General features: G+C 35.2%; 2 protein-coding genes across 2 annotated transcripts; one reads left to right on the top strand and one right to left on the bottom strand.

Moving 5' to 3' along the window:
* The first annotated feature begins 647 nt into the window (after positions 1–647).
* LOC104111545 (methylmalonate-semialdehyde dehydrogenase [acylating], mitochondrial) lies at positions 648–8,494 on the top strand. The gene is made up of 19 exons (XM_009621257.4): positions 648–848; positions 951–1,015; positions 1,310–1,381; positions 1,496–1,657; positions 1,743–1,821; positions 1,907–2,061; positions 2,384–2,447; positions 4,413–4,492; positions 4,808–4,873; positions 5,936–5,986; positions 6,060–6,211; positions 6,312–6,402; positions 6,526–6,606; positions 7,363–7,440; positions 7,524–7,559; positions 7,647–7,690; positions 7,794–7,872; positions 8,128–8,218; positions 8,319–8,494. The coding sequence occupies exons 1-19, from the start codon at positions 824–826 to the stop codon at positions 8,426–8,428; spliced, it is 1,581 nt and encodes a 526-aa protein (XP_009619552.1). The 5' UTR covers positions 648–823; the 3' UTR covers positions 8,429–8,494.
* Positions 8,495–8,690: 196 nt separating this feature from the next.
* On the bottom strand, positions 8,691–11,317 carry LOC104111544 (uncharacterized). The gene is made up of 6 exons (XM_009621256.4): positions 11,130–11,317; positions 10,893–10,919; positions 10,640–10,753; positions 10,268–10,541; positions 9,625–9,711; positions 8,691–9,449 (listed from the first exon to the last, which is right to left on the bottom strand). The coding sequence occupies exons 1-6, from the start codon at positions 11,174–11,176 to the stop codon at positions 9,093–9,095; spliced, it is 906 nt and encodes a 301-aa protein (XP_009619551.1). The 5' UTR covers positions 11,177–11,317; the 3' UTR covers positions 8,691–9,092.
* Positions 11,318–20,545: the final 9,228 nt, after the last annotated feature.

Below are 20,545 nucleotides of genomic sequence, written 5' to 3'. Positions count from 1 at the left end.
CTAATCTTAACTGCCACTAATTGGACTTGTCTATAGTCTATACATATGCTTCCATTGTACATTTGATGGTCTAAATTGACCAAATCCCCCCATATGTATGCTACTAGCACGTTTTCGTTAGATGTTATCATTCCAATATTGCCTATCCCGTATGTTCACTTAACATCTACATTTCCATTGCGATGATTATCTTTGGATATTTGCGACTTATAAACCTAACATTTACTCACATATAATATTGATAGTCCCACAACATTCTTATAAAACTTGCATTTCATTTTGGGTGAATGTCTTCCTATCCCATAACAATGTTGCAACACTTATCTATTTTAATCAATATTCAATATGACTTGAAAATTTGTGATCTATTCTGAACTTCATCAATCATGACTGGTTTTTCGAATATATTAGAGAGCTAATTACAGAGCTGCAATCAAGAAAATAGTTAAGCAAAAAGACTCGAAGGTGGCCGATATGCAATATCACCAATATAATTGGTTGTTTCTCCTTTAGTTTTTTTCTTCCATATTTTAAAAGGGGTTCTTAACTTTTAAAAAACAAAATATACCCGACACAGTATGACAAGTGACGTGGCTGATCTCCAAACTGGATAGCTTCCAAATGGGCAAAATTTTCCATTTTTATATGCAGCGAGGCAATATTTTCCTAACTCCTTATCACTGACTCTGATCTTCATCATCATTCATCAACTATCGGATAATCTCTAAAATAGTTTCTGAAATCGATAAAGAGTTATCTTCTCTGCTCTTTAAAAACACCATTTTCTTGGACCAAATATATAGCACGGTTAGTCTGAGGAACAATGATGCAGTTTTCAGTCCATAGAAGTAAGATTTCCCCAATTTATAGAATACCCTTTTTATTATTTTCCATATTAATCATGTCTGTTAATTGATATTAAAAACCCATAAATCTTGAATTTGTTGCAGTGAGGAAAGTGAGGTCTTTGACTCCAAGGGTTTTTGCTCTCTCTAATCATCACTTCTCAGTTGCAGTCAGTAGCTCTTTACGCCTTGTTTTAGTTTATTCTACTTTTTTTCTTAATCAACCACTCTTGATTTTTTCCCATTAATATGAAATGGACTGAAATGAAGCAAGTTTAAGCTTAATTAATGTTGAAGGTTCTGCCTTTCAGATATGAAAAATAGCCTTAGTGTAATCATACTTTGTTCTAATACTTTCTGTTTATACAATAGCTTGTTTCAATCAGAGATGCAGCTTTTAGTCTATCTAAGTTTTTTATGAAGCAGTGTTTTGAGCTAAAAACTTTCTTGGTCTTGTTTATCAGAGATTTCCAAATTTAATTGGTGGCAGCTTTGTTGATTCAAAATCATCAGAATTCATTGATGTTATAAACCCAGTAAGTGAATCGCATTAAAGTTGCAAATTTTACATGAAATGCTAATATGTTGGGTGCAGAATGTTCTTGGTTCCAGTTAGGGGAAGTTTTTGATTGCTTGAGTTTTGGTTATAGGCAACACAAGAGGTGGTTTCTCAGATACCTTTAACCACAAATGGGGAGTTCAAATCTGCAGTTACTGCAGCCAAGGAGGCGTTCCCGTCATGGAGGAACACACCCATAACCACAAGGCAACGGGTCATGCTCAAATTCCAAGAGCTTATTAGGAAGAACATGGTTTGTTTTTGTTCAATTCTGGTATCTTTCTGCAGTTCTTTGCTTGTGATCTCTGTTCACGTCATTTATCATATGTTTGTTCCAGGATAAGCTTGCCTTGAATGTGACTACTGAACAAGGAAAGACATTGAAAGATGCACAAGGCGATGTATTCCGTGGTCTTGGTTGGTTCTTCACTCACTAAGGCATAGGGAAACATCTTCTATATGATGACTGTGAACTTGAATTTCTGTTTTCTGTTTTATGAAGAGGTGGTGGAGCATGCATGCGGAATGGCGACTTTGCAGATGGGCGAGTATATGTCTAATGTATCAAATGGAATTGATACATATAGCATAAGGGAACCTCTGGGTGTTTGTGCTGGGATTTGTCCGTTCAACTTTCCGGCAATGATTCCCTTATGGGTAGGCCTATCTTATTTTTTTTGCTCCTTTCGCAGTTTCCATACATTTCAAGTGCCTTTCTCAAATCTCTTTATTGTTTAGTCTCTGTTCGAACTTGGTTGCCTTCTCTTTGACTTCTAACTTGCTTGAGGAATCAGTCTCATTTTCACATAACAACACTATGAGATCAAGAAAGCTTTTGTTTGTGATTGGTATGAATTTGTTTTTTTCTTTTCTTTTCCTTTTTTTTTTTGTGTGTGTTGGGGGGGGGGGGGGGGGGGTTAAGCTTAAGTTTCAGAAAATATGAGTATCTTTATGTAATTTATATCTGAATTTGGTGCAGATGTTTCCTGTTGCAGCTACTTGTGGTAACACCTACGTTCTTAAGCCTTCAGAGAAGGACCCAGGTACCTGTTCTCATATCTATCAATTATTGACTTATTTTGTAGCATACGACATTTGGTGTCTGTATCCGACAACCAGTTCGGGTTCATGCCGGATCGTTCAACTACGGAAGTTATTCACCTTATTAGGAGGTTGGTGGAACAGTACAGGGATATGAAGAAAGATTCTGCACATGGTGTTTATTGACCTGGAGAAAGCGTATGACAAGGTACCAAAGGAGGTTCTTTGGAGATGCTTGGAGGCGAAAGGCGTGCCGGTTGCTTACATTAGGGCGGGCGATTAAGGACATGTATGATGGAGCTAAGACTCGGGTTAGGACAATGGGAGGCGACTCAGAGCATTTTTCGGTTGTTATGGGGTTGCACCAAGGATCTGCACTTAGCCCATTTTTATTTGCCCTGGTGATGGACGCACTGACACACCATATTCAAGGGGAGGTGCCATGGTGTATGCTATTCGCTGATAACATGGTTCTGATTGATGAGACGCGAGGCGGCGTTAACGAGAGGCTGTAGGTTTGGAGACAAGCCTTTGAGTCTAAGGGTTTCAAGTTGAGCAGGACTAAGACATAATACTTGGAGTGCAAGTTCAGCGCCAAGTCGAGGGAAGCAGGCATGGACGTGAGGCTTAAATCACAGATCATCCCCAAGAGAAACAGTTTCAAGTATCTTGGGTCGGTTATCCAGGGGGATGGGGAGATCGACGAGGATGTCGCGCACCATATAGGGGTGGGGTGGATGAAGTGGAGGTTAGCATCTGGAGTCCTATGTGACAAGAAAGTTCCACTGATGCTCAAAGGTAAGTTCTATAGAGCGGTAGTTAGACCAGTCATGTTGTATGGGGCAGAGTGTTAGGCGGTTAAGAACTCACATATCCAGAAGATAAAAGTAGCAGAAATGAGGATGTTGAGGTGGATGTGCGGGCGCACTAGGATGGATAAGATTAAGAATGAAGGTATTCGGGAGAAAGGTGAGCGTGGCTCCGATGGATGACAAGATGCGGGAAGCAAGGCTCAGATGGTTCGGGCACGTGCGGAGGAGAAGCCCGAATGCCCCAGTAAGGAGATGTGAGCGGTTGGCTTTGGCGAGTAGGATAAGAGGTAGAGGGCGGCCCAAGAAGTATTGGGGAGAGATGACCAGGCAGGACATGGTGAGGCTTCAGATTTCCGAAGACATGACCCTTTATAGGAAGGTGTGGAGTTCGAGCATTAGGGTTGTATGTTAGGAGGTAGTGGAGCTCTTTTCTACTTCGTACCGGGTGAGAGGCTAGTCTGATAGGGTTGTGTTCTAGACTGCTAGTGGTTATTGTTGTGTCCATACTTTTCTTCCACTTTTCATAGTACCGAGCCTTACGTGTTACTGTTATTGCTTTTCATCTATTTTCTAGTACTTATGATGCTGTTATTATTTCTATGGTTTCTGTTGATGGTACTGATATATTGTCTTTTTCGTCTCCTTGAGCCGAGGGTCTACTGGAAATAGCCTCTCTATCCCCTTGGGGTAGGGGTAAGGTGTGTGTACACTATACCTTTCCCATACTCCACTTGTGGGATTTTACTGAGTTGTTGTTGTAGCATACGACATTTAGGGGAAGAAGTACATGTATATCACCAGTTATGTAAAGCGAAGGGTTTACAACTTAATAAAAGAGCTTATATTGAACCTATACCCTTCTCATACCCCACTTGTGGGATTTTACTGAGTTGTTGTTGTAGCATACGACATTTAGGGGAAGAAGTACATGTATATCACCAGTTATGTAAAGCGAAGGGTTTACAACTTAATAAAAGAGCTTATATTGAACCTATACCCTTCTCATACCCCACTTGTCCCCCCCAAGAAATAAATAAAAAGAAAGCCCAAAATAATTGACTGGAGTCATTTTTATATAATAATAGACCCGTCTAAAATAGTATCACTTATGCTCTTCTGAATTTGACTTATTTTTGTTTCACCGTTTGGTTTCAGGGGCTTCCATGATGTTGGCAGAGTTGGCAATGGAAGCTGGTTTGCCTGATGGTGTTCTAAATATTGTTCATGGAACTCATGTAGGTCTTTCCCTATAATTGCTAGTGATATGTTTTTTCTGCTTCCTTGTTTTAGTCCACTACATGTATAGTTTCTGTCTGACCCTACCCTATATTTTAAGCAACACCCTAAGATTGCGTAAAACTATGTAATGAATCTGCCTTTTATCCCACAATAAAAATTATATTGATGCTTCCAAGGAAGGCATTTTTCTTGGCCACATTCCATCCCGTCCATACCGTTTTAACAACACGGCTTACTGGTATTAGTAGTGAGATATAGTTGTGTCTTAATGGTGTATGTATGAGTATTCAGGATACCCCTCTGTCTTGCAGGACATTGTGAATGCTATATGTGATGATGACGATATCAGAGCCGTATCATTTGTTGGCTCAAATCAAGTGAGTACCATTATTTTTTGACTATTTAAGCCATAATTCTTAAGTACCTTATGCGTAGTTAAATACAGGATAATAAATAGTACAGTGTTCCCAAGACCAAATGAATCTATAATTTGCATGGTTTTGATCTTCTAATTTCTTTAGCTTGGTTTGGTTATGTTGTCTAGTGATGGATCAGTAGCTGGTTATAATTATTTGTGGGTGTTTTCTTTCTTCTTCTTCTTCTTCTTCTTTTTTATTTTATTTTATTGTTTTTGGTTTGGTTTTTGAGTTGAGCATAGCTTGTCTCTGCATACATTTTTCTAGTAATGATCTGCAGCTATCTTTGTTTTCTAATTTTGGTGTTTTAAGTTGAATCTGTACCCAAAAAGGTGTTGTTACTCCCTAAAATTCAGAAACTATTTCAAATGAACTATCAGAAAACATGAGCGACGAAAGTTGTCTTTCCCATGGAAAATAAAGGGCAGCCCGGTGCACTAAGCTCCCGCTATGCGCGGGGTCCGGGGAAGGGCCAGACCACAAGGGTCTATTGTATGCGGCCCTTACCCTGCATTTCTGCAAGAGGCTGTTTTCACGGTTTGGACCCGTGACCTCCTGGTCACATGACAACAACTTTACCAGTTACGCCAAGCTCTCCTCCCCCCTTTTAATTGAAAATATTTTTTGGTTTTTGGTGCCAGGAAATGACTTATTTTCTAAAAAAATGTTTTCCATCATCCCAAACACGCCCTAGATGCTCCATATTTTGTCTTTAAAGATTCACTTCATGGATTTTTACATTTTCTTTTCCGCTTAATATTTTGGTAGTTGTCTCATGCTTAGTTTTTGTGCTTTATATTTGGGTGGTCAAGTCTCTCCCATTTGTCTCTGCCTCTTTTGGCTTTCACCCATTCGCCATCAATAAGGTTTTGACACGTCACAAAGGCCCGGGTGGATGGTTAAGTGTATGCTAAAGTTTAACACATCAATGAATGAAATCCTGGTTTCTTTCAAATGAAATTGGTTGTCAATAGATCTCTCATCTATTTTGTATCATCAAGTTTACCGTTTGGTATATCCCAGGCTGGTATGCATATATATGCTAGAGCTTCAGCTAAAGGAAAACGTGTTCAGGTTAGTGCAATATTACCAACCCCCTCACTTATTGAGGTTAAAGACATGACTACTAATCATTGAAATACCTTAGTCCAATATGGGAGCCAAAAATCATGGCGTCGTCATGCCTGATGCAAACATAGATTCCACGATAAATGCTCTAGTGGCAGCTGGTTTTGGTGCAGCAGGACAAAGATGCATGGCATTAAGCACAGTGGTCTTTGTTGGGGACTCAAAACCTTGGTAATACATTTCACCTTGCTTATTATTACTCTAATTTTCTTTTATGTTTTAGGTTACCATTGAGACCTTTGAGGCAGGGTATTACTACTTTATCTTGCAGGGAAGAAAAGCTGTTGGAACGTGCAAAAGCCCTAAAGGTCAGTGGTGGAACAGAACCTGATGCAGACTTAGGTCCAGTAATTAGCAAGCAGGTGGGTGCATGGTTTAAGATTGCACAAACATGTTACTCAACGACTTCAGCTGCTTGCAAATTTCCACGTTTATGATTCTGGATCAACCTTTTTCTGCTTTTACTCATTTTTCTGAGACCACAGGCTAAAGAACGAGTATGCCGATTGGTTCAAAGTGGCGTTGATAGTGGAGCCAGATTATTACTTGATGGAAGAGATATTGTGGTATCTGCTTATATCCTGTTTGTCTTCTTATTTGTGTTTCTGACAGCACCCAAATTTCCATTGAGATGTTCTTTTTCATATAGATGCGAGCAAAAGGGTGAGTGATCAATGATAAAGAGGCTCTAGGAAATAATGACTTAAAAATGATGAAAGTAAGAGAAATGAATATCTGAAACACACATCGGACATTTGTCATAACCGCTTAATTTCAGGGTATAATTAATCAGTTTAGTAGTTCAAATGGTTGCTGGAGTTCGATTCTCATAGAGTCATCATAATTTTAGAAGTAACAGAGCTTCTTGCCAATGAAACAGAGTAATGTTTGGCAAATCCAATCCTGTTTCAGTGCCCTTTATTCGTTCGGCAAAATTGATCTTATTCTTGCGCTACTTTTGGCTTTACTTGCAAAAGACGTGATTGAGTTATAAATCTGTCTAAACTCACAAGGTAAAGCAACGAGGAGCCAGGAGGTGCATTATACTATGTCACCAAAAAATGATGGCAAAGTTGATGGGATAGGTAGATTTGGCATTAAACTGCATGTTAGCTAAATGTCGAGTACAGTCCCTTTATGCCCTAATATAACGGGAAAAAATTACTTCTACTACTTATCAGGAAAAAAAATTTAGTTGTCAAACAAGAAAAGAAAAAAATAGCTTTATCCTTTTTTTTCTTTCATCAATAGCAGTTTCTGTTCTTCATTATGACACGAGCTGGGTCAGTAAAGTTTAACTGTTTCACCCTGATGCCTAATAGGTCCCAGGATATGAAAAAGGCAATTTTGTTGGTCCCACAATCTTGTCTGATGTCACTCCTGATATGGAATGTTACAAGGTAGCCGTCCTACATTCTCCAATCTCCCTCTTAAATTTCAGATTATGGCATATTAACACACAGAATATATGCCTTTTTTGCAGGAGGAGATCTTTGGCCCAGTTCTTATTTGCATGCAGGTTAGTTGTTAACTATTCTTCCATGTCGCATTACCAATACCTATCAAGTGATATACTAAGCTAGAATTGTCTTTTTGCTACTCTCAGGCCAACAGCTTAGACGAGGCCATTAACATTGTTAACAAGAATAAGTAAATCCAGTACCCTGTTCTTTTTTCTTTCCCTCCCACCCTCAAACTCATGTTCCGTTGAAGTGTGTTTGCGTCCTATACCAATGTCATCCTGCTTTTGCAGGTGGGGTAATGGTGCTGCTATCTTTACTACTTCTGGTGTAGCAGCAAGGAAGTTCCAAACAGAGATTGAGGCAGGCCAGGTATGATATTTCGCTGCATAAACTTGGTAACCTATTTGGAAAGAAAAAAAAAACTATGGTGATAAAATCCTCACTTAAAAACGTATGAATTACTGGATAGAGAATTGTGCTTCACTCTGTTTCTGCCTGTCTGTAATCCATGTATGTATCATTTGGCATACCATTTTAGGTGTTGCATAATGCAATAAAGCAAGTTTTTGTGTTTCCGCTTGCTGATAAAATTGTTTTTTATTTTGCTTGTGCTTCCTTTTGAAGGTTGGGATCAATGTTCCTATTCCAGTTCCACTACCATTCTTCTCTTTTACCGGATCTAAGGCTTCTTTCGCTGGTGACCTCAATTTCTATGGTAAGGAACAAAGATATTCATTCTAGTCTTTATTTGTATCCGCGTCCTGCTCGGGAAATGGTACTCAATTTCATTTTATTGTTTGGGATGTGCATTGTAGGCAAGGCTGGAGTTCAGTTTTACACACAGATCAAGACTATAACACAGCAATGGAAGGATTTGCCAGGTGGCTCTGGTGTCTCTCTAGCAATGCCAACTTCTCAGAAGTAATAAAAATGTATTGATGAACTTCAGAATACCCTTTCTAGAGTGCAATAAAAAAACCTTTTTCAGAAATTGTCCCTCTCAAACTAGCCCCCTCATGTCCCCTGTGTTATTTTTCGTTACCAGATTTTCAATTCCTCCGGCTAAAAGTACTCTGTTTCCCTCTCCTCTCTTCACTATCCTCCCCCTTTGTGTGTGTGTGTCTGTTTGATGCCCTTAGAAAGGGAAATAATCAAAACACCCGCTGTAGGAGATGGGTGAAATCCCATTTGAGACAAAAAATGTAAAGCGGTTTTTTCTCGTTGTGCCTAAGCCTTGGTGGACAGAATTAGTGGTGGGAGGTAACATGTACCTAATGAAATAGTCAACATGTCCCTACCACTGTTATCTAAAAACAAAAGGAAAAAAGCCTTTCTGTTTACCTATTACTTTTCTGTAAATAACTCTCAACACTTCGAAATTCTCAACAAGCCACATGATTCTCTTTCAAAACTTGCCATTGAGACTTGTAGCGGCTGTTGCACATTTCAATAGTTTTCAGATAGCTGAAGCTAGCAAACCTGCTATGATAACTAACTTGAATGTATGATAATAACCAGCTATAGTCGGTAAACTGTCCGTGAATATATATAACTCATTCGTCTATAGATATGGCTTGGTCCAAATATCTCTAAGAAGCTCCTGTATTAGCAGCAGCAAAAGATTCTTGAAGCTTTGCCAAGTGCTTTCTCCCCTTAAGATGTGCAATCATGTCAATCTCTCCAGAGCACCTCAAGCTACAGAAATTACACCATAGCTTGGCCTCAGCCCTGTGCCTTTTCCCACGGAGATGGGCTTGTAGATTCTGCTCTGAGGAGTTTGTCACTTGACAAATTGCACAACTCCACCTTGTCTGGAATTTTTGTATAAAACATGTCTCGGGGAGTTTGATCACTTCAGCACTTGCTCGAATGGTTGCTTCATAGACCTCTATAGCTGAACCTGCTTTTTTCTCAATCTCAACTACATTTTCAACCATACTTCCAACCTGCAATTTTGCAGTGGACATGTTTAATCAGTGGCAAAGATATTTCAAACATGCTTCAAAGAAATTAAATGAACTTCTGTTTCCTCTTTCTCGCTATCTTCTTCCTTTTTTTTTTTTTTTTTTTTTTTGGTTTCAAACATGGAAATTACTTATTCAAAGGGTTAAGAAACATAACCTGGTTTAATTCAGCTGCATCACCTTTTGCTATGCACTCCATCACTTCGATCTCTCCCAAAGCCAGGCCATCCCCGTTGCACTCTGGCTGTATAGGCCATACGATAATTACTTTGTGGATTTTCAGGATTGGAAGTATACGCAGAAAAATTCGCTTTTACAAAGAGAGAATGATATATGGTCTAACTAAAGCAAATTCAAAAATGTTGTATTTGGACTGCTAAAGAGAAAATCATAGCTGCTACGTCATAATTACATACTGACTAAAACACAAGTTGAAAGTTGCTAATTCAGCTCATGGGTGATGGATATATATATATATACAGAGAAAGAGTCCAATTTCTTATAACTGAAAGTTAATGGTAGTCTCACTTTTCAAAGAACTAGCTGGCATGAATATTAGAGGAAGTGACTATCTAATTTGATAATGAACCGACATTTCTTGCTAAATGGCACTTAGCTTATAACTTCTATACACTTAAAGAGTGTAAAAGATATTTACGCCATCAACTCACCTAAATGATAACATATCAACTAAGCGAAATTAGTAACCTGGAAAACAAGGCACGTTACCTACTACAACAATCAAAATCCGCAAATTCTTAAGAATTCTTTATAATGTCAATATATATAAGGTAAATCACCTTGCTAATTTTGCTTGCAGTAAGTTTTGCCTGAGGTTCAGATTCATTCTCTTCAAAAGACCTCTCTGCTACAGACAGAAACTTCTCTTTCTTGATAATTGAATCTTTCTTTACCTCATTAAACCATTCAGTGATGGTATATAGGTTGACATCAAGTAGTTTTACTTGCAAACATGGAAGAATAATATTTTGGTAAAAGTAGAATGCCCCATCAAACTGAGGTATCACCAACCAAAAGATAGCAACTAATCTTATATATGACCACAGAGGTACCCTGCAATGGTAGATCAGAAACATCAGTATATGAAATGTAAATTCTTGTATATATAGTTACATGTTTTGCGGAAATATATAGAGTACGATTTATAGTACAGTTTCTCAAAAACTTGCGCGAGCAGATGAATAAAAGAAAAGATGATCCAATATGTTACTAGCTTCCTCAAGTCATGCTTCGATCCAGTTTCAATCGTTCGAATAGACACGTATCTGAAATAGTACCACACAAAAGAATTTGTTAACATTTCTAAAAGAGCACATCTAACTTATTTGTTGGTATTGTGCAAATTGGTATATCGAGAGAAGAAAAGAAAAATCAATTGTGGTAATGAAGAGTTTCCAGTCTTACAGAGGATATCCTAGAGCAAGTATCGGCCTGCAAAAAATTAACGAGCAGGAAAAGACGAAGTAAATACTATGAGTATGCAATCAAAAATACATGCAAAATACATACTTGTATACTATACACGCAAAATGTACTTGAAAAATCCCCTTCTCATTTCCAACTTAATTTATAGGATTTTGTATGCTCAGTTCCAATTTCTGAAGCAATAACAAGAAGCATGGAGAAAGAAGAAAGAATTACCAAGCTAGGTAATCCATGCATTGAAGAGTTACAGTGACAAGACCCATTTGAGAAAATCTTTCTTTTATCTTTATTTATATTCCTTCAATTTTCGCAGCTTTGAGTTCTTGTGAAGTTTATTGAAATTATTATTATTATGTGATCAGCCAGAACTTAGACGGCCTTTGAAGAGGAAAAGAAGACGAAAGGGAATGAAAATTGGAGGTGCATTTGCTTTGTAACGAAGAAACTCGTGTCTACTAATTAGTGGAAAATGGAAGTCATTTTCGGGAATCTAATCCCTTCTATGTTCCCATTGGAACCACATGTAACGTTTCCACTAAACTATATTATAAATTGAAGTGAAAATGTGTATTAATCAACTATAATTTAATGATAATCATATTTGTGATGAATGTGTTAACAATATTCATTGAATTGGTGTAAATACACTGTACAAGTAACTTTTACTGTTGTGATTTACTCTACTCAGAGAAAAATGAAATGAGGCCTGAGGTTTCTCTTCTGTTTAATTTGGTTTATCCTATGGAATTTAATGGTGATAAAAAAAAAACACCCTAATTAATGAATTTTGGTGCAACTTAATTCCATTCATCCTTTTTTGCTTTTCCCTTTGTACAGTAATTTGTACTTTCATTTTCTTTTTCAAGTTTTTGTTTAATCCCATTAAAGTATATTTTTTTAAATTCTGTTCTATATCAAATGGAGAAGAGATTTTAACACTGTTAGTCCCTTTGTAAAGAGTTTTAAATAAATAACATTACTTTTGCTTTATTTTAAAAATAGCACATTCATTTACAATTAAAGCATTTTTTAAGATTCTTTACATGGCATTTAATTTTGAAAATACTAAGCACAATTCAAGGGATTATTGAACCACATTAATTTATTATAATATTCTCTCTCATCATTAATCTAAACTTGCCATTTTCTTTGAATTTTGATTCCGAATAGGTGCTCTAAGGAAAAGTCCCCTTTTCATGATTCTCTCATATACAATCTAAATCAATCCACATTCCATAATCTTTTTTTCACTTCCATAAATAAATACTCACCCAAATATCTTAAAGATACTGAAAAGAAGCCGCCGTTGGAACTTCTTGTATTTTTTTCAATGTTTAATTTTATACTACATAATTTTATTTTTTCTCCAAGATATACCTTTAATATAATATATTTATTCCATCAATGTCATTTATATTGTTTAATGAAATATATATATATATATATATATATATATATATATATATATATATATATATATATATATATATGATATATGATACAACCTGCGTGTGTGTGTGTGTGTATTGTTTATACGTATATTATACATTGTATATCGTATATTTAATATTTAATATTATATACATATGTATATAATAGGTACATTTCGTGTATTAGTTTTACAATGAAATGTTATATGATGTGTATATAGCAATTATATTGATTGTATAATTAACGCAACAATATTTTTTTCTGGTAGGTTTGAAGAGATATATATATATATATATATATATATATATATATATATATATATATATAAAATTGGTATATTTAATTTATATATTGTATTATTTATGCTACTGCAAAGCTAGTCCTTTATGTTTTTTTCCTTCTAACTTTTGATGATTATCTAAAAGGTAAAAATAATATTTTTTGAAGAGAGAAGAATAAGTTAATGAAATAGATATAGTTAGCATTAACTAAATTTCATATATTTAGGAATTTTTCGGAATGGATGCATCATGTTGATATAGGGATTGAAAATAAAAAGATTGTTATGGCGAAATTTTAGGCTTAAAATGAGGGTTCCATTTCTGGCAGGGGTTTGTTAAGATGGTAATTTTTTCATGGCTACAATTGGAATATTCATTTTAATACTTAAAATCTGCAATTTTGTTTTTTTACATTGCCTAGTTACGAAATCTTCATGAATGCTGTGTAAATATTAAGGACAAAGTGTCATGTATTTGCACCTTCCGCTATTAAATATTATGACATCATGTCCTTAACTTCATATGTGCAGTGTAAATATTAAGGACATAATGTCCTTAACTTGTATTTGCACATTCTGTTGTTAAACTTTAAGACCTCATGTCTTTAACTTAATATGTGCAGTGTAAATGTTAAGGACATGGTGTCCTTAATTTCATGTGTACAGTGTTAATGTTAAGGACATAATGTCCTTAATTTTATGAATATTGTGTAAATATTAAGGATATAGTGTCCTTAACTTCATGAATGATGTGTAAATATTAAGGACAAAGTTTCCTGTATTTGCACCCTTCGTTGTTAAACTTTAGGACATCATGTCGTTAACTTCATATGTGCAGTGTAAATGTTAAGGACATGGCGTCCTTAACTTCATGCGTGCAGTGTAAATGTTAAGGACACCATGTCCTTAATATTTACACAACACTCATGAAGAAAGGGTAACAACGTCTTTTCGTATTAATTTTAATAGAGTAATGACTATTTTTGTTCAGCATTAAAAATACTGGATAAAAACAAAATACCATGTAAAAAAGTGGCTATCCCACGCCATTTCTACGGCAATATGCGTGCTGATCCAATCACAACTCTCTTTATTAGACGTATATACTACAAGGAAATTTTCATAACTAAACAAATTCTAAACAAAGATTACAAATTTTTAGCCTAAATCCCAATGTTACAACTGTGTCACAGAAAATATTTATATTCTATAACAAAAACTCACTCCCATTATAATTGGGATATAATTAACCATTCATAAAAAAAAAGCAAAATTGAATGGGAAGAGAATAACGTCCATTAAAAAAGTTAAGATTGTTATACAGTATCGCCGTCCCCTAAAATAGCCACAAATATATATATATATATATATATATATATTGCATATTAATGTGTAAGATACATAAAATACACATGTTTTATACAAAATCAGTATGTATTTTTTTGTATATTTAGCAAGAGGTTGCAATCATTTTGGTCAATCCGTCAAGGAATATTTACCTATCTAAATTATATAATAAACTTATTTACACCTGTTAGAGGGGTTATCATTTAATTACAATAACATATAGAATTTATTATTTATATATAAAATAATGTATTAGATTCTAATTTTACTCATTTTTCTTCCCTCTTCTTCTCCCTCCGCAGAGTGAGAAATGACAGGAAGGTGCACGAGCTTTGCTTGCCAGATTCTGCCTTCAGCAAATGCATCCAGATTTATGTTGCTATGGGTTTCAGCAATTCACAATAGCAGCAGACGCAAATGAACGAGGAAATCCGACTCCCAGTTAAATGGATGACAGCCTCTTTGAAATTTATATCTCAATTTTGATCGAATTTGGTGAAGATTCGAGTTGATTTTGGTTGGAATTTCAGATAGAAACTCGAGGAAGAAGATATTAAAAAACATATATATATATATTTTATGTCAGGTGTAGAAACGGTATACAAAATATATATAATTAATATAATCACATACAAGTTGTATATAAGTTGTAGATAAATTTTAGTTTTTAACCTGATTTCTGTACACAAAAATTGTATTTGAGTTGTAGATAAGTTATAGATTTTAACCAAATTTGTATATATTTTTGTAAAAAATTTATTTAATTTCTCTAGATAGAAAAACTTAGATAAACCTGGTAAATAATTTTAAAATTTCGTATATACGAAAAAGTCTCATCAGTCAAATATGTTAAAAGCCCAAAAACTTCTTCTTCCCATCGACTTAGGCCTCCATGAATGGTAAAAGTTGCACGGGGCATCCTATTTGGTCGCTCACATTTAACATATACCCATTTTTTAAAAAAGTTTTAACTTACACCCACTTTTTATACAATTTCAGGTTTCTTTCTCCTCCTCATTCGTTTTCTCCTCCTCCTCCTCCTCCTCCTTCTTCTTCTTCTTCTTCTTCTTCTTCTTCTTCTTCTTCTTCTTCTTCTTCTTATTATTATTATTATTATTATTATTATTATTATTTGGGTGACAATGATTTTATTTGGTGGTTGTGAACATATTTTAATGTACTTTATGATATTTTACAATGGTGAGCTATTATAACACTTTATTTTTTACTATTGCTTAGGTTTTAATCTTCTTCTTTTTCTTAATTGCAAAATAGGTTCATTAGATTTATTATTGTTTTGATAAATTGATGATTGGGGTTTGTTCCTGATGATATTTGGAGGTTATGTTTCAAATTTGAGCTCATTTGGAGTAGATTTAGGTATTAAATCGTATATTGGATTGTTATAATTCGAAGAACAAATTCCTGTTTCTGGGCAATTTGTACTTCTTGCCTATTTAGCCTTAAGTGCATAAAAACCTTGCTAGTACATCAGACTTGCACATCAGACCTTTTGGCCTTAAGTGCATCTGAAGTGCAATTGTTCACTTCATACTTATTGGCCTTAAGTATAGCAAAATGTTTGTTGCACTTAAGACCTTTTGGCCTTAAGTGCATTTGAAGTGCAATTTTTCACTTCAGACTTATTGGCCTTAAGTGTAGCAAGACGTTTGTTGCACTTTAGACCTTTTGGCCTTAAGTGCATCTGAAGTGTAATTTTTCATTTCAAACTTATTGCCCTTAAGTGCATGAAACCATTAGTTACACTTCAGACGTATTTGGCCTTAAGTGCATCTGAAGTGCAGATTTTCACTTCAGACTTATTGGCCTTAAGTGCATCTGAAGTGCAATTTTTTACTTCAAACTTATTGGCCTTAAGTGCATCTGAAATGCAATTTTTCACTTCATACTTATTAGCCTTAAGTGCATGTAACCATTGGTTGCATTTCAAACCTATTTGGCCTTAAGTGCATTTGAAGTGCAATTGTTTCACTCTAGACTAATTTTTTTAACTTCAGAACCGATAAGTCTGAAGTTGATCGTAAAGTGGGTACGCTTGCAAACGTTTTTGCAAAGTGGGAATAGGTTCAATTGTGACCCCAAAACCGGATATAGATGCAAAACCTTGCTAGATGTTGCATACAATTTTCAGGGCCCAAACATAGAAATCCATGGGGTTCTTTACCCAAATAACTGTTCATATTCATTACTTACTTTTTTTAGTCATATATATAGTTTATACATTAATTATATATGATTATATATATAATATATAAATTATACATATATTATACCTCCATTGATTTTTTTAGTTTAAACGGTTGGGTGGACGGTTATTTGGGTTAATTCTTCAAATCCCCATGCCTATTCTGCATCAAACTGGGACCTAAGTTTACTTTCTAAACAACACTGATGACCTATCTATTTCAAGTTGAAAATTTTACCTCCAATAGCAAAGGTATACAAAATATGTGCAACTAATATAATCACATACCAATTGTATATAAGTTGTAGATAAATTGTAGTTTTTAACCTGATTTATGTACACAAAAATTATATTCGAGTTGTAGATAAATTGTAGATTTTAACCAAATTTTTATATATTTTGTAAAAAATTTAGTTACTTTCTATAGATAGAAAAACTTAAATAAACCGGGTAAATAATTTTAAAATTTCGTATATATACGCAAAAGTCTCATCGGTCAAATATGTTAAAACCTTAAAAACTTCTTCTTCCCATTTGTATAAGCCTCCAAGAAATGCCTTGCGAGATGTTGCATACAATTTTCAGGGTCCAAACATAGAAATCCATGGTAAAAATAGCATGGGCTAATCAGCTTTCGGACTAGTCATTCAAAAATAGCCAGCGTTTGCCAAGTTATTAAAAAATAGCCACTATTTTACTGCAATAGAGATCGGTCCAGCATAATATACCAGAGTTCGGTGTACCTGTGTATGAACTTCAAGCATATTATGCTGGAACTCCAACACGCGAAAAGTTCCAGCATAATATACTGGAGATTCGAGTACCTGTGTATGAACTTTCAACATATTATACTGGACTGGTATACTTTGCTGGAACTCCAGTATATTATGCTGGAGTTCTAGTATACTTATGCTGGAACTCCATTATATTATGCTAGAGTTCCAGTATACTTATGCTAGAACTTCAGTATATTATACTGGAGTATTTTCCGGATTTTGAACAGTGTTTTCGTTCAAATTTATCTTTACATGAAAAGTGTCTAAATTTGGATTACTTTGAAAGTGTGACTATTTTTGAATGACCACTCGTAAATCTGGCTATTTTTGAATTTCTCCCTAATCCATGGGGTTCTTTACCCAAATAGACATTCATATTCATTATTTACTTTTTTCTAGCCATATATATAGATTATACATTGATTATATATAATAATATATAAATATATACAACACATAAATTATACATATATTAAACCTCCACTTGCTTTTTGGTTTAAATGACTGGGTTGGCGGTATTTGGGTTAATTCATCAAATCCCCATGCCTATTTTGCATCAAACTGGGCCAGTCCATACCCTTGACCCAAGTTTACTTTCTAAACAACACTAATGGCCTATCTATTTCAAGTTCAATAACTGATCGACATTTTCTGCTTTTCTACATTATGAATTTATTTGTTACGAAAAAGCATATATATAGCCCTTTTAAATATAAAAGATCGCAAAGCTTATATATGTCAACTCTTAATAATGATTAATGTGCTTAACTTTGATCGATTGTCCAAATTTGATGCGATATAATAGTGCATATAACTTCCATCTCACTTTAAGTGGTTTAGTTCGTTTTTAGCCCCCAATTTAAGTAATTTGAAAAGTGATAATTGTCCTCAGTCCTTAAAAATTTCATATGAAAATAGTAGGGAATTATTAAATTAGAAAGGATCACTATCTAACAACTAAGCTTTTATTAGAAAACAAAATACATTACGAATAAATTGATAGTCAAATTTCATTATTTGAGCCGACAAAATTGAGGTAGTACAATCGATTATTAATCAACGAATTAATATTTCACAATCAACTTTTTTGCAGTGGTTGACCTGAAAAATGTTTGATAAATTGTGCCAACTACAAAGAAATTTCTTCTTTCATATAAAATTCATATTATTTGCCCATTTTCTACAATATATTTGCAGGCAAATTCAAGAAGCTTTCATTTGTCACCTGTTATCACCTTCATCACGCATGTATGTACACACTCCATAATAGTAACGTCACTTATAGAAAATCAAAATACTAGTAATAATTAAATATATATAAGACTCATTATATAAGAAAAGCTTACGACTGCAGTAGATTGAGTAATCAATTTTGTAACATATAGTATTAAGCTTAAAAATGAGTAACATATTTTATTGGTGTTATATATTAAGCTTAAAAATGAGTAAACCTCTGTCATGAGTAATAATTCAAGATTTAAGTGTCATGAGTTTTGATGGAGAGAATTTATACGTAACGTGCTTTCTCAATAAGCTCTCATACTTTTTCCACATGAAACGAAAGTCAGCTTACATGATTTCGTATGCTAAGGTAAGAACTATATATTCTATTCATTGGTAGTTGTATACCACAAGGTAAAGAGGAATAAGAAAAAAATCTCCTTTTTTTTTCATATAAAAAATATGCATTGATTATTACACAAAAATATGTATTTGACTATTATTATTTTGGGAAGCGGTATACTGTGTAAAAATCCCAATCAGAAAGTCAAGAAAAAATAATGTATGACCTTAATGCTCTTAAATTCCAGGGAACAAATTGGTTATATTGTATTTTATTTGAAAATTTATGTCCCTTCATTCGTTAAAAAAATGTTTCTTTACCGGTGTATCTGGTGCGACGGAAAATGTCGCAAATAGAACATATTTGCTAGAATTGTTTGACTTTTAAAATTATTTTTATTATACTGTATATTGTGATGCGTCGCGGATTGGTCTCGGCACGGTGTTGATGCAGGGCGGTAGGGTGATTGCCTACGCGTCTAGACAACTGAAGGTTCATGAGAAGAACTATCTTGTCCACGATCTTGAGTTAGCAGCTATTGTTCATACCTTGAAAATTTGGCGGCACTATTTGTACGGTGTCCCTTGTGAGATTTATACCGATCACCGGAGTTTGAAGCATCTGTTCAAACAGAAGGATCTTAACTTGCGTCAGCAGAGGTGGTTGGAGCTGCTTAAGGATTATGATATTACCATTTTGTACCATCCCGGGAAGGCCAATGTGGTGGCGGATTCTTTGAGTCGCCGGGCGGAGAGTTTGGGAGCTTAGCATATCTACCAGTAGCAGAGAGGCACATGGCATTGAATGTTTCCAAATTGCGAATTGAAGTGTTGTGAGAGGCTCGTTGAGCATCGGAGTCGGCATTCTTCTCCATCATTTGTTTAAACATGTTCTCAATTCGCCCCATCTCATTTTTGGAAGAGTTAGGACTATGGGAAGGATAAGGAGGCGGGTTGCTTGGTTGTTGATACATCGGGGGCCTTTGAAAATCCGACCCCCGATTCCCTTGATTATTGTTCCATCCCCCTTGGTTGTTGCCTCCCCAATATCCTTGACTATTTCCACCCCAATTGCTTTTGTTGTTTTGATTGTTCCAATTCTCTTGATTGTTTTGACTATTCCAATTACCTTGGTTGTTTTGATTGTTCCAATTCCCTTGATTACCTTGAGATCACCATTGTTGTTGATTCGGGCCTTGAGAGTTGTTTCTTTGCCCTTTGAAGTCTTTCACATATTGTACTTTCTCCTCTTGTTCATGGTAAGATTCATCTTGGTCAAACCCACTATATTCTTGCACATATTGTTCTACATGATTTTGCACTTGTTGACCCTTTTTCCTTCGCTTGTTCACCATCATATTTACTCCTTCCATTGCATTTACTTGCTTAGGGCCTTGAACTTGTTGAAGTTGAGCTTTGGCTAATTGATTCATTGTGGTGGTCAACTCGGCAATTGCTTGTCCATGATCATGTAATTCTTTATGTATGTGAATCACATTTGGATCAACACAAGTTTGGTTGAAGTATCCGCCATTTCATCTAAGATCTCACAAGCTTCGGCATATGGTGTTGTCATGAAATTTCCACCGGCAAGTTGGTTGACCACACATTAATTGGTAGTATTTATCCCCTATAGAAAGTTTGTTGAATCATAGCCTCAGTCATGTCATTGTTCGGGTACTCTTTCATCATAGTTCGGTACCTCTCCCAAATCTCATGCAAAGGCTCATTGGGTTCTTGTTTGAATGCTAGAGTCTCATCTCTAAGAGTAGCCATATGTCCAGGAGAAAAGAACTTGGCAATGAATTTCTCTGCCAATTCATCCCATGTATGGATGGAATGGTTTGGCAAACTTTCTAACCAATCCAAGGCTTTTCCCCGTAGTGAAAAAGGAAATAGACTCAACCTTAATGCATCCTCAAAGACGTTTGTTTGTTTACTCCCCCAGCAAGTGTCCACAAATCCTTTCAAGTGTTTGTACGCATTTTGATTTGGAACCCCATTGAAGAATTCCCATTGCTCTAGCAAT

Source organism: Nicotiana tomentosiformis, chromosome 1 (genome assembly GCF_000390325.3).
Source record: "Nicotiana tomentosiformis chromosome 1, ASM39032v3, whole genome shotgun sequence".
Classification (NCBI taxonomy): Eukaryota; Viridiplantae; Streptophyta; class Magnoliopsida; order Solanales; family Solanaceae; genus Nicotiana; species Nicotiana tomentosiformis.
This window is presented reverse-complemented; position numbering and strand designations above follow the sequence as displayed.